The 15,831-nt window shown below is 37.1% G+C and overlaps 1 protein-coding gene across 7 annotated transcripts in view; it reads left to right on the top strand.

Moving 5' to 3' along the window:
* Positions 1-15,831, top strand: part of PRDM15 (PR/SET domain 15) — a 207,776-nt gene that overhangs the window by 67,726 nt on the left and 124,219 nt on the right. For 4 of the 7 annotated variants that reach the window (XM_069074876.1, XM_069074873.1, XM_069074870.1 and 1 more), the window contains 2 exons: positions 5,509-5,761; positions 11,809-11,895. In XM_069074876.1, coding sequence (XP_068930977.1) covers positions 5,509-5,761; positions 11,809-11,895 — 340 coding nt within the window. The remainder of the gene's footprint in view (positions 1-5,508; positions 5,762-11,808; positions 11,896-15,831) is intronic. The other 3 variants (XM_069074875.1, XM_069074874.1, XM_069074871.1) reach the window with 1 other exon arrangement.

Genomic DNA, 15,831 nt, shown 5'->3' with positions numbered 1-15,831 from the left:
CAGCCTTTTTTTTTTCTTTGAAACCTGGATTGTTCATTGCAGTTAATCTGCATTCAAGTGCCTTTTAATATTTAAAAAAATATTGTTATGGTGTTTGCCTTTAAATATGGCATAAAAAGCTAACCAAGTTTATTTAAATGTCATATTCATCATTTTTTATGGCACAGTTATATTTCTTAGTCTTCTGTTCATTAATTAATGGGTACCCACTTTGTTGCCAGTTTTTTTTTTATATCATAAAGAATACAGCTTGCAGTATTTTTTTTTATATGGGACCTTACTTTTCTTTGGACAAGTTTCAGTTTTTCTTGATATCTTGTTTTTAACATTGGCATCATATCTGAATGATTTCTCCCTGTCTCTTCCCCCAGTGCCTTGTAACAAGGAATAAAAAATAAAGAGGAAAGAAAAGTAAGACTAGGGTTGGCTAGGTGGCGCAGTGAATAGAGCATCAGCCCTGGAGTCAGGAGGACCTGAGTTCAAATGTGGCCTCAGACATTTAACACAAAACTGGCTGTGTGACCTTGGGCAAGTCACTTAACCCCAATTGCCCTACCTTCCCCCCTCCAAAAGGAAAAAAAAAAAGTAAGAGTAACCTATACAACATAGTCATCATGCAGTGGTCCATATCCATGGTCTCTAGTTCTACAGGGATAGAGTTCATAATATCTTTAGAGCTGGAAGGGACTTCAGAAGCTAAATGGTTCAGTTGTCTCTTTTTCTCAAAGGAGAAAACTTGAGGTGTAGTGACTTGTTTAAGGTAGTCAGCAACAGAGGAGGGATCTGAATTTAAGTTCTTTGACTCTACAACTAGGACTTGTTCTGTGATAAAATCTACTTCCCTGGTATTATGTTCATTTTCTTTTAGGAGTCAATACTGGTCATTATAATTATATAACGTTTGTTTGCATTCTTTCTGTTATTTCAATTTATGTTATTGTCTTCACTATGTGGATCTTATCCTAGGTCTGCTTTCTTCACTCTGTTTCAGATCACAGTTCTTCCCAGATATCTCTTAAGTTCTTCATATTAATTTCTTACGTTTCATTTTTATGCCACAGTTTATCTAGTCATTCCTCTAATAAATTAACACCTACTTTGCTTCCACTTCTTTCCTTCTACAAAAATGCTTCTATTAAGATTTATTTTGATAGATATGAGACTGTTCTTTTTTTCCCCCTGATCTCCTTAGGTAGCCAGCAATCAGATCTGAGTCCAAACATGGGCATTTTACCTACTTGCTTAACATAATTCCACATTGTTTGGAGTAAAGGAATTAGTGTGTCTATCTTTACACTCCTGAAGTATCGAGTATGCCCAACTTTCATCATCTTTGCCAATTTGTTGGGTATGAGAAGAAATATCAGGCTTGCTTTGATTTTTCATTTCTTTTATTATAAGTGATTTGGAACAGTCTGTTTTGTTGTTAAAAGTTTGCATTTCTTTTTAACAACTGTTGATTCCTATCTTTTAACCATATATACACTGAATAATTATTGTTGGGGACCTTTCTTCTTGTTACTAGTGAAGTGTCTCAGTAAAAGGGTATCAACAATTTAGTAACATTTTTTCCCCTAGTTCCAAATTGTTTTCCAGAATGGTTGCACCAGGTCATAGTGCCACAGTCAGCGAGTCAGCGTGCCTGTCTAACCACTCTTCTCTTCAATGAATTTTTTCTAGTTTGTGGTAATTCCTCAAGGTTGTTGGAGTTTTTATTTCTTTGATTATTAATGATTTTAGGAGGTTTTTCTTAGTTTATATTCCTTCCTTTGGAAAAAACATTTGTTGGAACGGCTAGGTGGTGCAGTGAATAGAGCCACTGGCCCTGGTGTCAGGAGGACCTGAGTTCAAATTCGGCCTCAGACACTCAACACTTACTAGCTGTGTGACCTTGGGCAAGTCACTTAACACCAATTGCCCTCCCCCCAAAAATGCCGAAAAAACCATTTGTTTATATTCCTTGACCTCTTTTCAGTAGCATTTTGAAATGGTCAGATTAGAATTATTATAATTACAATATAATTACATTATTTTTTGATTAAAAAGATATTTTTTTATAAGATAAAGATATTTATTCTTTCTGCCGCTAGATGGCACAGTGAATAAAGTGCTGGGCCTGGAGTCAGGACGACCTGTGTTCAAATGTGACCTCAAACGCTTAGTAGTTGTGTGACTGTGGGCAAGTCATTTAACCTCTTTTTCCTCAACTGAAATGGGAATAATAATAACACCTACTTCGCTGAGGTTGTTGTAAAGATCAAATGAAACAATATTTGTAAAGTGCTTAGCACAGTGTCTGGCACATAGTGGGCACTTAGCAATTGCTTATTCATTCACACTCTTGAAGTTTGCTAATAGTTTTGTATTTTGCTTTACCTAGTCAATGTTCTGATTGCACGCAACTTATTCTGATATGACATTCATTCAGATCACCTGTTTTCTGTATGTTAAGATATAGTCAAGTTCAATTTTTGTGTGATTTTTAGTACTTTCCACATCTGACATCTTCTCTTGGAATAAAGTATGTAATGTTGTAAGAATAGCAAGAAACTTTTCATTTCATTCAAAAATATCCTGAATCACATTTCTATTTTCCTTTGTTACAATAAAGTCACCAACTATCAAATTATATGTTGACTTAGTTTGGAGGAGTCTTTTAAGTTCATCATAGAATTATCCTATCTCTACATTGTCTGTAACAGAAATTCGTGCATAAAGGGCAATTTGTATGGTCTTTTTGCTTGTGTTTCTGATGAACACTTCAGGATTAGATGGTCAAATATCCAATAAAATCATCTCTTTTGGGTTTTGGGGGGGTTTACTTTGTATTCATAAACAAACTTGGCCATGTCTTTGATTGGTTCATGGTATCTACTAGAATGAACAAGTAGTCCTTTCATTTACCTGTGACTCTTTATGTTTTCTGCTTACATTTACAGTGAAAGCCTCAATACCAATATTGTTTATTTTCCTCTGAATCATAGAAACACTGGTCATTAGACAACTATCTCACATTTCAAAGTACCAATATCAAAGTTAAGGTTCGTGCATGACCTAACAACTATAATATTTTTGGTACCATCTGCCCTGAATAATGAAACTTATTTTATATTTTTCCTTGTTTTGTGGTTTTCTGTGATGAAAGAAAGTATCGCTTAGTTACTGATAATGAAACTTTGGCCTAGGTTGGTTCTCAGACAAAACAGAAGATAATGTAAAACATAGAACTACCTCTGTGGCATCATAACTTTCATGTCTAGTCTAAGCTATGAAAAACCATCCATGAATTACCTGTCTCATATCCTTAAAACATGGCCTTAATTTTTAAAAAGTGTTTTATTTATTTTTAGTTTTCAACATTCATTTCCATAAGATTTTGAGTTACAGATTTTCTCCCTGTCTCTCCTCTATCCCCCCACCCCAAAATAGCAAGCCTACTGAATACCCCTTCCCCAATCTACTGTCTCTTATATCCTCCCCCAAACCCCCCTTTAACTTTCTGGTAGGGCAAGATGGATTTCTATACTCCAGTACCTGTATATCTTACCAGTTGCATGTAAAAAACAATTTTTTTAAACATTTGTTTTTAAAACTTTGATTTCCAGATTCTTTTCCTTCTTCCCTCCTCACTCACCCCCACAGGGAAGATAAGTAATTCAGTATAGGTTATATGTGTGTAGTTATGCAAAATGTTTCCATGGTAGATATATTGTGAAAGATTAACTATATTTCCCTCCATCCTATCCTGCCCCCCCCCCACTTGTTCTGTTTTCTACTTTGACCCTGTTCCTTTTCAAAAGTGCTTCTAACTACCTCTCCCCCATTTGGTCCTCCCTTCTATCATTACCCCCTCTTATCCCCTTTCCCCTTGCTTTCCTGTGGGATAAGATACCCAATTCAATGTGTATGTTATTCCCTCCTTAAGCCAAATTCAGTGAGAGTAAGGTTGACCCATTCATTCCCTTTCACCTTCCTGCTCTTCCGCTCCATTATAACAGTTTTCTCTTGCTTCTTTTATATAAGATAATTTACCCCATTCTATCTCTCCCTATCTCTTTCTCTCATTATATTTGTCTCTCACCTCTTTATTTTTTAGATATCATCCCTTCCTATTCAACTGATCCTGTGCCCTCTATGTATACATGTACACATATACACACACATATACCATCCTATATAAACATATATATGTATTGTACATATATATATATATATATACACATACATATATATTCCCTTCAACTATCCTCATAACTGAGAAAAGTCTCATGAGTCACAATTATTGTTTTTCCATGTAGGAATGTAAATAGTTCAACTTTAATAAGTTCCTTATCATTTTTTTCCTATTTACCTTCTCATGCTTCTTGTATTTGAAAGTTAAATTTTCTGCTCAGGTTTGGTTTTTTTCATCAAGAATGCTTGAAAGTTGAGGGTGGCTAGGTGGCGCAGTGAGTAAAGCACCAGCCCCGGAGTTGGGAGGACCTGCGTTTGGTTCCTGCCTCAGACACTTAACACAAAAAAACTAGCTGTGTAACCTTGGGTGAGTTACTTAACCTCAATTGCCCTCCAAAAGGCAAGGAAAAAAAAAAAGAAAAGGAGAGATGACAACCAGTCAGGCATGTTGTAGAAAAGATTCTTGTTGGGTGGCTAGGTGGCGCAGTGAGTAGAGCATCATCCCTGGAGTCAGGACAACCTGAGATTGGTTCTGACCTCACAACTGACTTAATACCCACACAAAAATACTAGCTGTGTAAACTTTGGCAAGTTATTTAACCCCAATTGCCCTCCAAAAATTAAAAAAAAAAAAAGAATGCTTAAAAGTCCTCTATTACATTGTGTGACCATATTTCCCCCTGAAGCAATATACTCAGTTTTGCTGGGTAGGTGATTCTTCGTTTTTAATCCTAGTTCCTTTGACCTCTGGAATATCATATTCCAAATCCTTCTGTCACCCAGTTCCAACAGAGTTCCCCATTGACCTTTTACTTTCTCTTTGACGTGTATGGGTTGAGAAGTCTGGGAAACTGCCACGGCTGCTGATGATTCACTTTCCTAAAGTCGTCTCTGGATGGTCTGGGCTTCTGGGCAGGGCCATCCCAGGGCTGGAACCATGCAGCTCATGTGAGCCTTTGCTCAGCTCCCAGCCTGGTGGGATAGACCCTTCCTGTTAGCCTGCCAGGCTGGCTTCTTTGTTTTTGTTTTTTTTCTATTTCTTTGTGGGTTCTGTAGCTCTAAAATTTGTTTAGAGTCATATTTTACAAGAAGTAGAGGTGGATGTGGGGGAGTTCACGGAATTTCCAGCTTCTACTCTGCCATCTTGGCTCTAAAATTTGTTTAGTCATATTTTGCAGGTATTGGAGGTAGTTGGAGCGGGAGCTCAGACAAGTTCCTGCTTTTATTCTGCCATCTTGGCTATGCCCCCTCATTTTTTCATTTTCGTGCCAAGGTTTTTGTAGTATTTTTTCCTGTCTTAGTAGATGACCATGCCATTGTCTTTCCATTTCTTAGGTTTTCCAGAAGGATGGACACTCTATTTGTTTTGATACATCCAATGAGGATGATTGCAACTGGATGATGATGGTGAGGCCAGCAGTGGAATACGAGCATCAGAACCTGACTGCATTTCAGCATGACAATGACATTTACTTCACCACTTCCCGGGATATTCCTCCAGGCACCGAGTTGCGAGTGTGGTATGCAGCTTTTTATGCCAAAAAAATGGAGAAGCCAGTGCTGAAGCAGGTCTCCAATATTGTGCATGGTATGTGGGGGAATGACAGATGTTTATCCCCCTTTCTGGATATATAGCCAGAATATTATTCAATTTGGGCCTTTAGCTGACATGGTAGTACACACCTAGCAAAGAATTTTGAATTAATAAAAGAAGCTTGTTTCATATATCCTGGGTTAACCTTTTTTAAGAAGGGTAGGTTTTTGTCTTTGGGGTGGTTTGATTTGGTTGTGAATTTTTTTAAAAATCATGGGCTTTAATTTCCTGTAATTTTGAAAATGATTTATCTGTGGAAAACTTCAGTTTTTCTTCTCTATCATCTAGTCTGCAAATGTTCACATTTAAATAACAAAGGGACCAGGCCAGAAAATGTTAAAGAATTGATTAAAATTAGTACTGGAAAAATCATTTAAAGTTCTAATCCTGCTAACCTAGCAGCAATATTATTTTTTGTTTATTAAGGATATGTTGCTTTTAAAGTTTTTTCTTAATCTAAGAATGCATCTTTTGTCTTTCAATTGGACAAATTCTACTCTTATTAGCTTTGTCTTGGACTTTTTCCTCACTCTTTTTTTCTCACATTTTATAAAATACTCTGAGGCAGCTGTAGTGTTGTGGGAAGAGTCCTAGATTTGGAATCATAGGACTAGAATTCATATCTCAGTTCTGCTCTTTATTAAGCTATATGACTTATTCTCTTTGATAGCTAGTTTGCTGTGTGAAATGAGGCCAGCAATAGATTACGAGCTTCAGAACTTTTGGACAACATGCTCTTGTCAGCCCCTTTCACTTCTATTTGCTGTGATTCTATCCTAGTCTAATAACCCTAAAGTCAAGGCTACTTCTCCATTGCTTAAGTGAGGATTTTTTTTTCCTCTGGGAAGAAACCGTTAGCCATGGTCAAGGAAAAGCTGCAGTACCTCTTTTTTTGCTTAAGATGATTAAGCAAAACTTTTTAATCTCCCTGTGTGGGTGGAACCTGTTATTTTTCAGTGATGAAAAATATCCAAGGAAATACCAAGTTGTCTTCTTTGGGTGGAAACAGTATGAAAAAACTCTGGAAAGGTGAAATAGAGTCTAATTGTGCAGGGCCTTAAATGACAAAGTGGTAAGTTTGTGTTTCATTCAAGAAATAATAGGTTGTTGCCAAAATTTCAGGATAATCATTACAGGTGATAATGATGATGATGTGATATGATGTAGGAAGACAATCACCATTTATAGAGCACTTGCTATGGGCCAGGCACTGTGCTAGGCACTATATATAATCGCATTTGATCCTCACAATAGCCTTGAGTGATAGGGGCTATTTTTATTGACACTTTTATAAATGAGGAAATGAGACAAACAGAAGTTATATGATTTGCCCAGGGTCACACAGATAAGTAAGTGTTATTTGAACTGAGGTCTTAGTGACACCAGGCCCAGCGCTCTATCCACTACACCATCTAACTGCCTTTGATATATTTAGACCTGGGCTTTAGGAAGATAATGAGCCTAGAAGCCTAGAAGGTCACTTTGAAACGTATTGCTGTAATCTGGGCCACAATGGATGAGGCCTAGCACTGTTTTGTGGCCATAGAGTTGGGGAATGAGGGGAGAAGAGGAAGAGGTTGGTCCGACAATTGGTTCAACTAAATTCCTTCAGTTTTAGGCAGTTCTTAAACAAGGCTTATTGACTGGTCATAAAAACAGTCATAATCAATTTAATAATGTGATAGACCACGAAGAAGTGAAAGTTATTCCAAGAAACACTTGTTAAATGCTTACTGTGTGTAAGACTGTATCAAGTGAAGGGATACAAAGAAAGGGAAAAAACGTTGTCCCTACCCTTAAGAAGCTAACCTCTATTACTCTTATTGACATGCTACCAAAACATTTCATACCTCCTCAAGCTTCCCAAATCTCTTTCTTCCTCCACTCTCTCAAGTGAGGACTTTACCTTTTATTTCACCAAAAAAATGAGGTCATTTTTACTTTATCTCATGTCATATCACTCAATATCTTTTCCTTCATCCTTCTATTACATAAAGAGATGACCCTTCTCTTTCTCAAGGCAAACCCTTCTATGTGTACCCTTGATTTCATCCCCACCCATTTTCTCTGACAGATTGCAATGAGTGGTCTTTTCTCAATCCTCATCCTTCTTTACCTCTCTGCATCATCTTCTCCTCCAGCATACCCTCTCCTCTCTTTAGTTTTCAAGGTCTCTTCCTACCTATCTGACAATTCCTTCTCTGTCTCCTTTGCTGGATCTTCATCTATATTGCTCCTGCTAACCATGGGTGTCTCCCAAGTCCTGAAATCTTTCTACTATCTCATTTGGTGATCCCATTAGCTCCTAAGGATTCAAATATCTGCCCTATGCAAATGATTTCCAGATCTTTGGTTCAAGCTCCAGTCCCTTTCCTGAACTCCTTTCCCATATCACCACCTGCCTTTTAGATTATCTTAAATTAGGGGCTAAACAGAGCATTTTATATTTCTTCCTGGAGACACTAGAGAACTCCTGGGGTTTATGGGTGGAGAGAGGTTGTGATATCATCTAACCTGTACTTTAAGTAAAACAACCTAAGTGGAGAATGGATTATAGTAGAGAGAGAATTGAAGCAGGTGAACCTTCCAGAAGGTTCTTGCAGTGTTTCAAGCATCAAGATGGCGACTGTATGGTGAGAAAAGGATGTGCTGTTATGAAGGTAGAAAAGAAGACGACAAGAGTTTTGGATATGTAGGGTCAGTGTGAGTGAGGAGTTAAGGATAACATTGAAATTGTGAGCCTGGTGACTGGGATCATGGTGTTTTTCTCAGCAATAATAGGAATATTGTGGGGGTTTGTCTGGAAAGATAATGAGTTTAGTTTTGGACTATCTTTTAACGTTTCCAAACCTATACTGAAAAGTAGTTAAGTGAATGTTCAATGAAAAGTGAAAAGTATACCAATCAATTACCCAAGAGAAGCAAAAGTATTTTAATAATATGTGTTGTTCATTCATGTCTGACTCTTCTGGGATTTTCTTGGCAAAAATACTGGAGTGGTTTGCCCTTTCCTTCTCCAGCTCATTTTATAGATGAGGAAACTGAGTCAAAAAGGGTTAAGTGACTTGCCCGGGGTCACACAGCCAATAAATGTCTAAGGCTAGATTTAAACTCAGGTCTTCTTGAGTCCTGGACTCTATCACACCACCTAGCTGCCCACTGTAATAAGCAGATTTCTTTATTCAGATTTCTGAGTCTAAATTTTAGTCATCTAAGGCTAAAATTTGTTTTGATTTGAATTTTATAGTTTTTTCATAATTTTTCAATGCAGTATTCACATACCTGTAAATGCTAATTTATGTAGACATATTTTGCCTTTTAAAATATACCTCTTTGGCTATCTGAAACTTTTAGGAGTTTTGTCTTTCTGTTCTTTAAGTATAACTTATTCTTTTAGGGGCAGTGATGAAGTAGTGTCACTGAAGGATCAAAGATGTCTTTTTGGAAAATATTTGTAGTTGATTATAGAAGGAAACATTTAAAGGCAAGAAGATCACAGACAACGTGGTATTGTGGATAGAGTACTGACCCTTGTTAAGATATTTAATTGCACTGGGCCTCAGTTTCCTCATCTCTGAAATAAGACTGTTGAATCCAGTGACCTTTTAAGGTCCCTTAGTTTGAAATCTATGATCAGTTAAAAGATTCTGGAAAAAAAATGTTCAGGTAAGAGAGTCTTGTGGTAGTAGTAATAGAAATGAGAAGGAAAATAGTATTTTGCAGCTGATTCCATGTAAGAGGGAAGGATTAGGGAAGGTTAAAAGATGCGTTCAGAATTTCAGCTTGAGTAACTGAAAGAGTCATGATGTCCTATTTAGGCAGGAGGAAGAACTAATGTGGGATAAAGATTTGATTCAGTTAAATTATTTGCCAAGCCCCTATTACATGCAAGGCAGTATTTTAAATTTGTTGAATTTGAAATGAGTGGTATTGACATGTTGATGTACAGCACTGTAGCAGCAAGCACCCCAAGCGTCCTCAGGGTTTGCAGCTACCACAGGTTCTTGGATCTGCTTTGTTAAAGGAAAGCAACTCAAAATGGGTTAACAAGCTTACTTTAATCAGTCAGACATATATCGTTTACCTTGTTCAGGAGAAAAGGTCAGCACCCTGAACCTCAAAGTATACAGGCATAATTATCAAGACAGAAACATCAAGTAGACAGATTTCCAAACTGTCCAACCATTACATCCATACCCAGTCAACATCTGGGTTTCCACATTCTGGGTTTTTCAAAGCCGGGGGACTCTCAACAACGGCTTTCCAGAATTCAGATCAAATCACAGAACACTTCACAAAGTGAGTCCCAAAACAAAGTTACACATCAGGGCTTATATAGCCTTCTCCTGGCTCAGAGAATGTAACAACCTTATTGACTCACTGGCCAATCAAGAAGTATCTACTGAAAAACAAGCCTCCCACCCCAGGCTTCAGGTGCACATTAGCCTAGGGGCAGGGAAGATCTTTAAAATTTACATTTCCATTACAAGCACCTAGTTTAGTACATTTAAATTAATATAACTACTAATTCATTTATTCATTCAGCTAACAAATTATATGCAAATGATGTGTATTCCCCTCAGAAATGAGGGGAATACAAATATGAAAAATTCCATCCTCCCTGCTCTCAAAGAGCATGTAGTTTGGCCAAAATTAAGATAGGTATGAATATATTTTCTAAATTAGAATGAGAATAGTACAGAGAAGGGCTGAATCTCAGGGAGGAGGTGGTACCTGAGCTGAACTTTAAAGGAAGAGAAAGCTTTAAATAAGCAGAGATTAAATGCATAGAGGTAGGAGAAACAAAATAAAGTCAGCTCTTCAATTAAAAAAAAATCCAACACATTCAGCTAAATGCATTCAAATAATTGCTGCAACATTCTTATTGTGACCTTTCTTTCTCTCGGGTGCTTTTAGAAGACTGAAGAGCATAAAAGGTCACAGCTTTTTAGATATAGAAAATGTATAATTCTGAACAACTTTTGTTTACATCCAAGTGGTTTTCTTTGTAAATGTGAATGTGAATTCTACAGAATTACATCAGAAATACTATAATGTTGGAGGGAAAGCTTTTACAAGATCATAGATTTAGGATTGGAAGGACTGTTAGCATCGTGTAGTCCAATTTCTCATATCATGAGTGAGGAATATGAGGCATAAATAGGTTTAGAGGTCAGATAAATAATAAATAGCAGAGTTAGGATTGGAACCTGAGTCCTTCACTTCCAAATCTAATATTATCTCCACCATACTGTACAGCCTCCTCACTTACTGCTTAAATTTGTCTGCTATAGAGAATTGCAACAGTACAGAGATGAGGTTAGAGCCTTTGGATCATAAAGCTTTGGGTTTTTATCAGCCAAATCTTAGAATCATTGATTAGGAGATTATTTACAGTGCTGGGAGTTTGCAGCTTGCCTGACTTTCACTCTGTCATAGTAACAAAAATACCAAAAAGCCATGAAAAGGAAAGTCACATACACATATATGTATATATAAAGGTACACACACACACACACACACACACACACACACACACACACACACTTTGTTTTACCTTCTCATTCCTTTATGTTTGGAATTGAATATGACAAAGGAATAGAATCTCATCTAAATTTCCAAATACAGCAGTCCTCTATAAGAAGATTTAAGAGTGAAGTGTACCATTTGCTGACTCTGAAGGTCAGTAATTGTCATGGTTTAATAGCCATGATCGAGACATAACCTACCCCCCAAAGTGCACAGAGCCCTTATGTTGCTCTTTGTAGCTCAAAGGGCAGAATGTCACAAATTGATTCTCCGAGGGCACTTGTTTCATTTTAATATACTGCTGACATACTGAAAAATTAAAATGGATGAATGCAGATGAATTTAAATTTATTCAGATGTAACTTACTGAATTCCAGAATTTCACTAGCAAATTGGTGCTTGTATTACAAATTACAAGGTGTCATTAGTTTACATGAGTATTATCTGCGCTGTGGGTGGCTTCATTGTAGGATTAACTGATTACTGTTCACTTTTTTTTTTTTTGCTTTTAGCCAGCACTGCAGAAAGCAGTGCTCCTGTTGAATCAGAGTCCAGTCAGTGGACATGTAAAGTATGTTCTGAACCACAGCTACCGACTGGTAAGGCCAACAGTTACCAAGAAAAATACCCACAAACAACTATGATGTATTTCCTTAATAAACCAATAATTGTTGGCATTATTATGTTTAGTTACAGAAAAACACTATACCATATTTCTTTTTGACTCAACTCTATTACTTCCTTAATGGTACTTCTTTTCCTCTGTTGATTACCTCCGATTTATCCTGTCTGCATCTTATTTTACATAGCTGTTTTCATGTTGTCTCATTAGACTGAATTCCTTGAGATCTGGGATTGTCTTTTGCATTCCTTTGTATCCCCTGTGCTTAAGCACAGGGCCTGACACTGTAGATCAAATTGATACTGCCTGTATATGCCTGCAGAAGGCAGTGTGCAATGTTCTCTTCCCCAGTTATCTACTTTACTGACTGTCATTTACTTTTATACTTTGATGGACCTATGATTTTATTAATGTCACTACTTCCGCCTGTGCAGATTTGTGACCTTTCATGCCTTATCATTCTGTCTGCTTTTTATCCATGTCTTTCCATAGATCTTAAAGACACAACCAACACACTGGAGACCTTCCTCATTCTTTCTGTATCTTTGTATACACCAGTACAGCACTCAGAGTGTCCGTTGTTTTGTTGTGGTTTTTTTTTCTTAATGTAACTGACCCACCTCCTTTTGAAGTTATAGAGATCCTTATTGATATCTTATATGCCACTCATGTGCAAGTCGTAGATAATGTGCTGTAGCTTACCTATGCCTACCATTTCTCTTTCCATTCCCCTTTAAGCTAGTTGTAATTCTCCACATAGCATTAACAGGAGAATGTTAGTATTAAAGAGAGGATTTTGCTGCAGTTTGCCACTAGCACTGTGACTTGTTACAGTATCTGAGACTTCTATTATTAAAGAGTTATTCCTTTGGTTCTTAAAGGGAAAAGCCTTTCAGGATTACTTAAATGCAGGTATCTTAAGGTGGGGAAAAAACTTTCATTCTGTGCCTTGCCTCCTTGAGAACAGGGTCCTATGGGAGTATAACTCAGAATAATGTTCTGAGACCAGGGAGGTCTGACCTATCTGATTTGAGAGATACAGAAAAAGAGATTAGGAAAGGCAGAAGGCAGAGGTCAATCACTTAAACTACACATTTTCTGCATTTTAAGAAAGATCATTTCTTTATACCATCTGTTACCTTAAGGTGATACTTAAGAAACTGAATTAGTCATTAATACTAGAGATATAGAACTCTTTATTTTCTTCAGTTTGATCTATTTCTCTCCCATTTTTACCCACATTTCTATACTTTTTGCTAATCTTTGTTTTTTCTGTAAAATAATAATCTTTATAATGTTAATTTTTCTGTAAAATAATAATCTTTATAATGAGGCGAGAGATGTGTAATTAGAAGTCATATCATTTAAATATGGCTCTTTACTTTTTTTGTCCTCTTGAATGTACAAATACAGAACTGAGCTTGGAGTTTAATTGTGATTAATTCACACTGATCAGATGGATTTTGGATCAAGAGGAAATTTCATAAAATTTCTGAGTACTTCATCTCTAGGATATTAGAATATTTCTGGGACCTCAGAGATATTTTTTTCCTTTCATGCAAGTTTTAGGGGCAGAGACATTAATGTTACTTAGAGAACAAAAATTCTTACATTGATTTGAAATTCCTACTTAATGACTTTCTTAGCATTTAATTCCAATCCAGATTAAGAGGAAATTTGTATCAAATTTTAACTACATGTGTTTTAGACTTTTGTACTTTGTCATTTTGTTATTTGCACAGCTGGAAACATTTTTATTGCGTCTGCGTGTGTGTGTGTGTGTGTGTGTGTGTGTGTGTGTGTGTGTTATAGGCAGCTGATAGAGCACTAGGCCTGGAATCAGGAAGACCCTGGGCAAGTTACTTAACTTTTGTGATTGGGGAGCTCAGTACATCATAAATGAGGCCATTCATTTTTTTTTAAGCAATATTTAATTTCTTTATATAAAATTTCATTGATGTCTTTTATTTTAACATTGCCTAACTTTTCCTCTGTATTGTTTCTTCCGCTACACCCAGACAAAAAACTATCCTGTATATCAAAGAAATTTTTAAAAAGAAGAGAAAAAATATCAGCAGTTCACTGAAAAATGACAAAGTGTGCAGTCTGACAAAAATATGCAATGTTGCATATCCATGGATTCCCCATATCTGAAAAAGTATGGGGAAAAGTCTTTTCACATGTCTTTTTTGGGGCCGAGCTTGTTCTTTGTAATTTTCAGCATTTGTTTTTAATTGTTTCAGCATTTAGATAATAGATATGTTGTTGTTCAGTCATTCAGTTGTCTCCAACTCTTCATGACCTTGTGTACCACAGCATGCCTATACTGTCTATGGGGTTTTCTTGGCAAAGATACTGGAGTGCTTTGTCATTCCCTTTTCCAGTGGATTAAGGCAAAAAGAGGGATGAGGGAAGCTTCCTGTAGAAGGTAGGATTTTAGTTGGAACTTAAAAGAAGCCAAGAAGACCAGTAGTCAGAGAGGAGGAAGGAGACTGTCCTAGTGTTCTCTGGAAAAGCCAGAGAAAAATCCTGGAGCCAACAGATAGAATGTCTTGTTTGTGAAAGAATTAGGAGGCCAATGTCACTGGCTCAGAGAGTCCTTGTTAGGGAGTAAGGTGTAGGAAAATTAAAAAGGTAGGGGAGGACCGTGTTATGAAGGGTTAGAATGTCAGACAGAGCTTTTTGTATTTGCTCATGGAGGCAATAAGAAGCCACTGGAGTTTAATGAATGAGGGGATTGGTGTGGGTATGATATGATTAGACTTATATTTTAGGACAGTCACTTTATTAGCTGGAGTGAAGAATGGATTGTAGTGGGGAGAAGCTAGAAGCAAGCAGACTCACCTGTAGGCTGTTGTAGTAATTGAGGTATGAGGTAATGTCAGAGGAGAGAAGGGAGTGTATTCAAGAGATGTTTGCAAAGGTGAAATGGACAAGGAGGGTGTGATGGTGAGAGATAGTGAGGAATCCAACATGATTCCTAGGTTGCTAGCTTGAGAAAGTGAGAGGATGGTGTTGCCTTCTACAGTAATAGGGAAGGTAGGAGTGGAAAAGACAGAAAGGGAAAGATAATAAATTCTGTTTTGTACATATTGAGTTTAAGATGTCCATTGGATATCTGGGTCAAGATATTTGAAAGGCAGTTGGAGAGGGAAGATTGGAGGTCAGTAGAGGTATAGGGTCAGTCAGTATAGGTAGATTTGAGAATCATCAGCATAGAGATGGTCATTAAACCCATGGGAAATGATGAGATCACCAAGTGAAGTAGTCGTATGGAGGCAAAAGAGAAGAGGGCTCAGGACCCTGAGGAACACCTATAGTTAGAGGGTGTGATATAGAAGAAGATCTAGCAAAGGAGACAGAGAAGGAGTGGCCAGATAGGAGGAAAACCAGGAGAGAATGGTATCCCAAAAATCTAGAGAGAAGAAATTGTCAAGGAGGAGAGAGTAATCAGTAATATCAAAGGTTTCAGAGAGGTCAAAAATGAGGATTGAGGAAGGGCATTGGCAACTAAGAGATGGTTAGTAATTTTGAAGAGAGGAGTGCAGTGGAATGGTAAGTGCAGAAATCAGATTGTAAGGGGTTAAGAGAATGAGAGGAGAGAAAGACGCACCTATTGTAGATGGCCTTTTTTGAGGAGTTTAACTATAAAGGGCAGATGAGATATAGGATAATAGTGGAGCTGGATGGATCCAAGGGAGTTTTTTTTTCAGGATGGGTAGACATGGCCATGTTTGTAGGCAGTAAGAAATGAGCCAGTAGAGAGGGAGAGACTGAAAATAAGTGAAAGTGGGAAGAAAACAAAGGACACAATCTGACTAAGGAGAAGAAAGGACATAAGAATTTAAACATAATTGGAGGTGACAATTTTGAAAGGTTTGAGGAATTGAATTTCAAGATATCTGACTATAAA

The sequence above is a fragment of the Petaurus breviceps genome, unplaced genomic scaffold (genome assembly GCF_028583685.1).
Source record: "Petaurus breviceps papuanus isolate PSGF00001 unplaced genomic scaffold, PetGlider_PUasm1.0 90897, whole genome shotgun sequence".
Lineage (NCBI taxonomy): Eukaryota > Metazoa > Chordata > Mammalia > Diprotodontia > Petauridae > Petaurus > Petaurus breviceps.
This window is presented reverse-complemented; position numbering and strand designations above follow the sequence as displayed.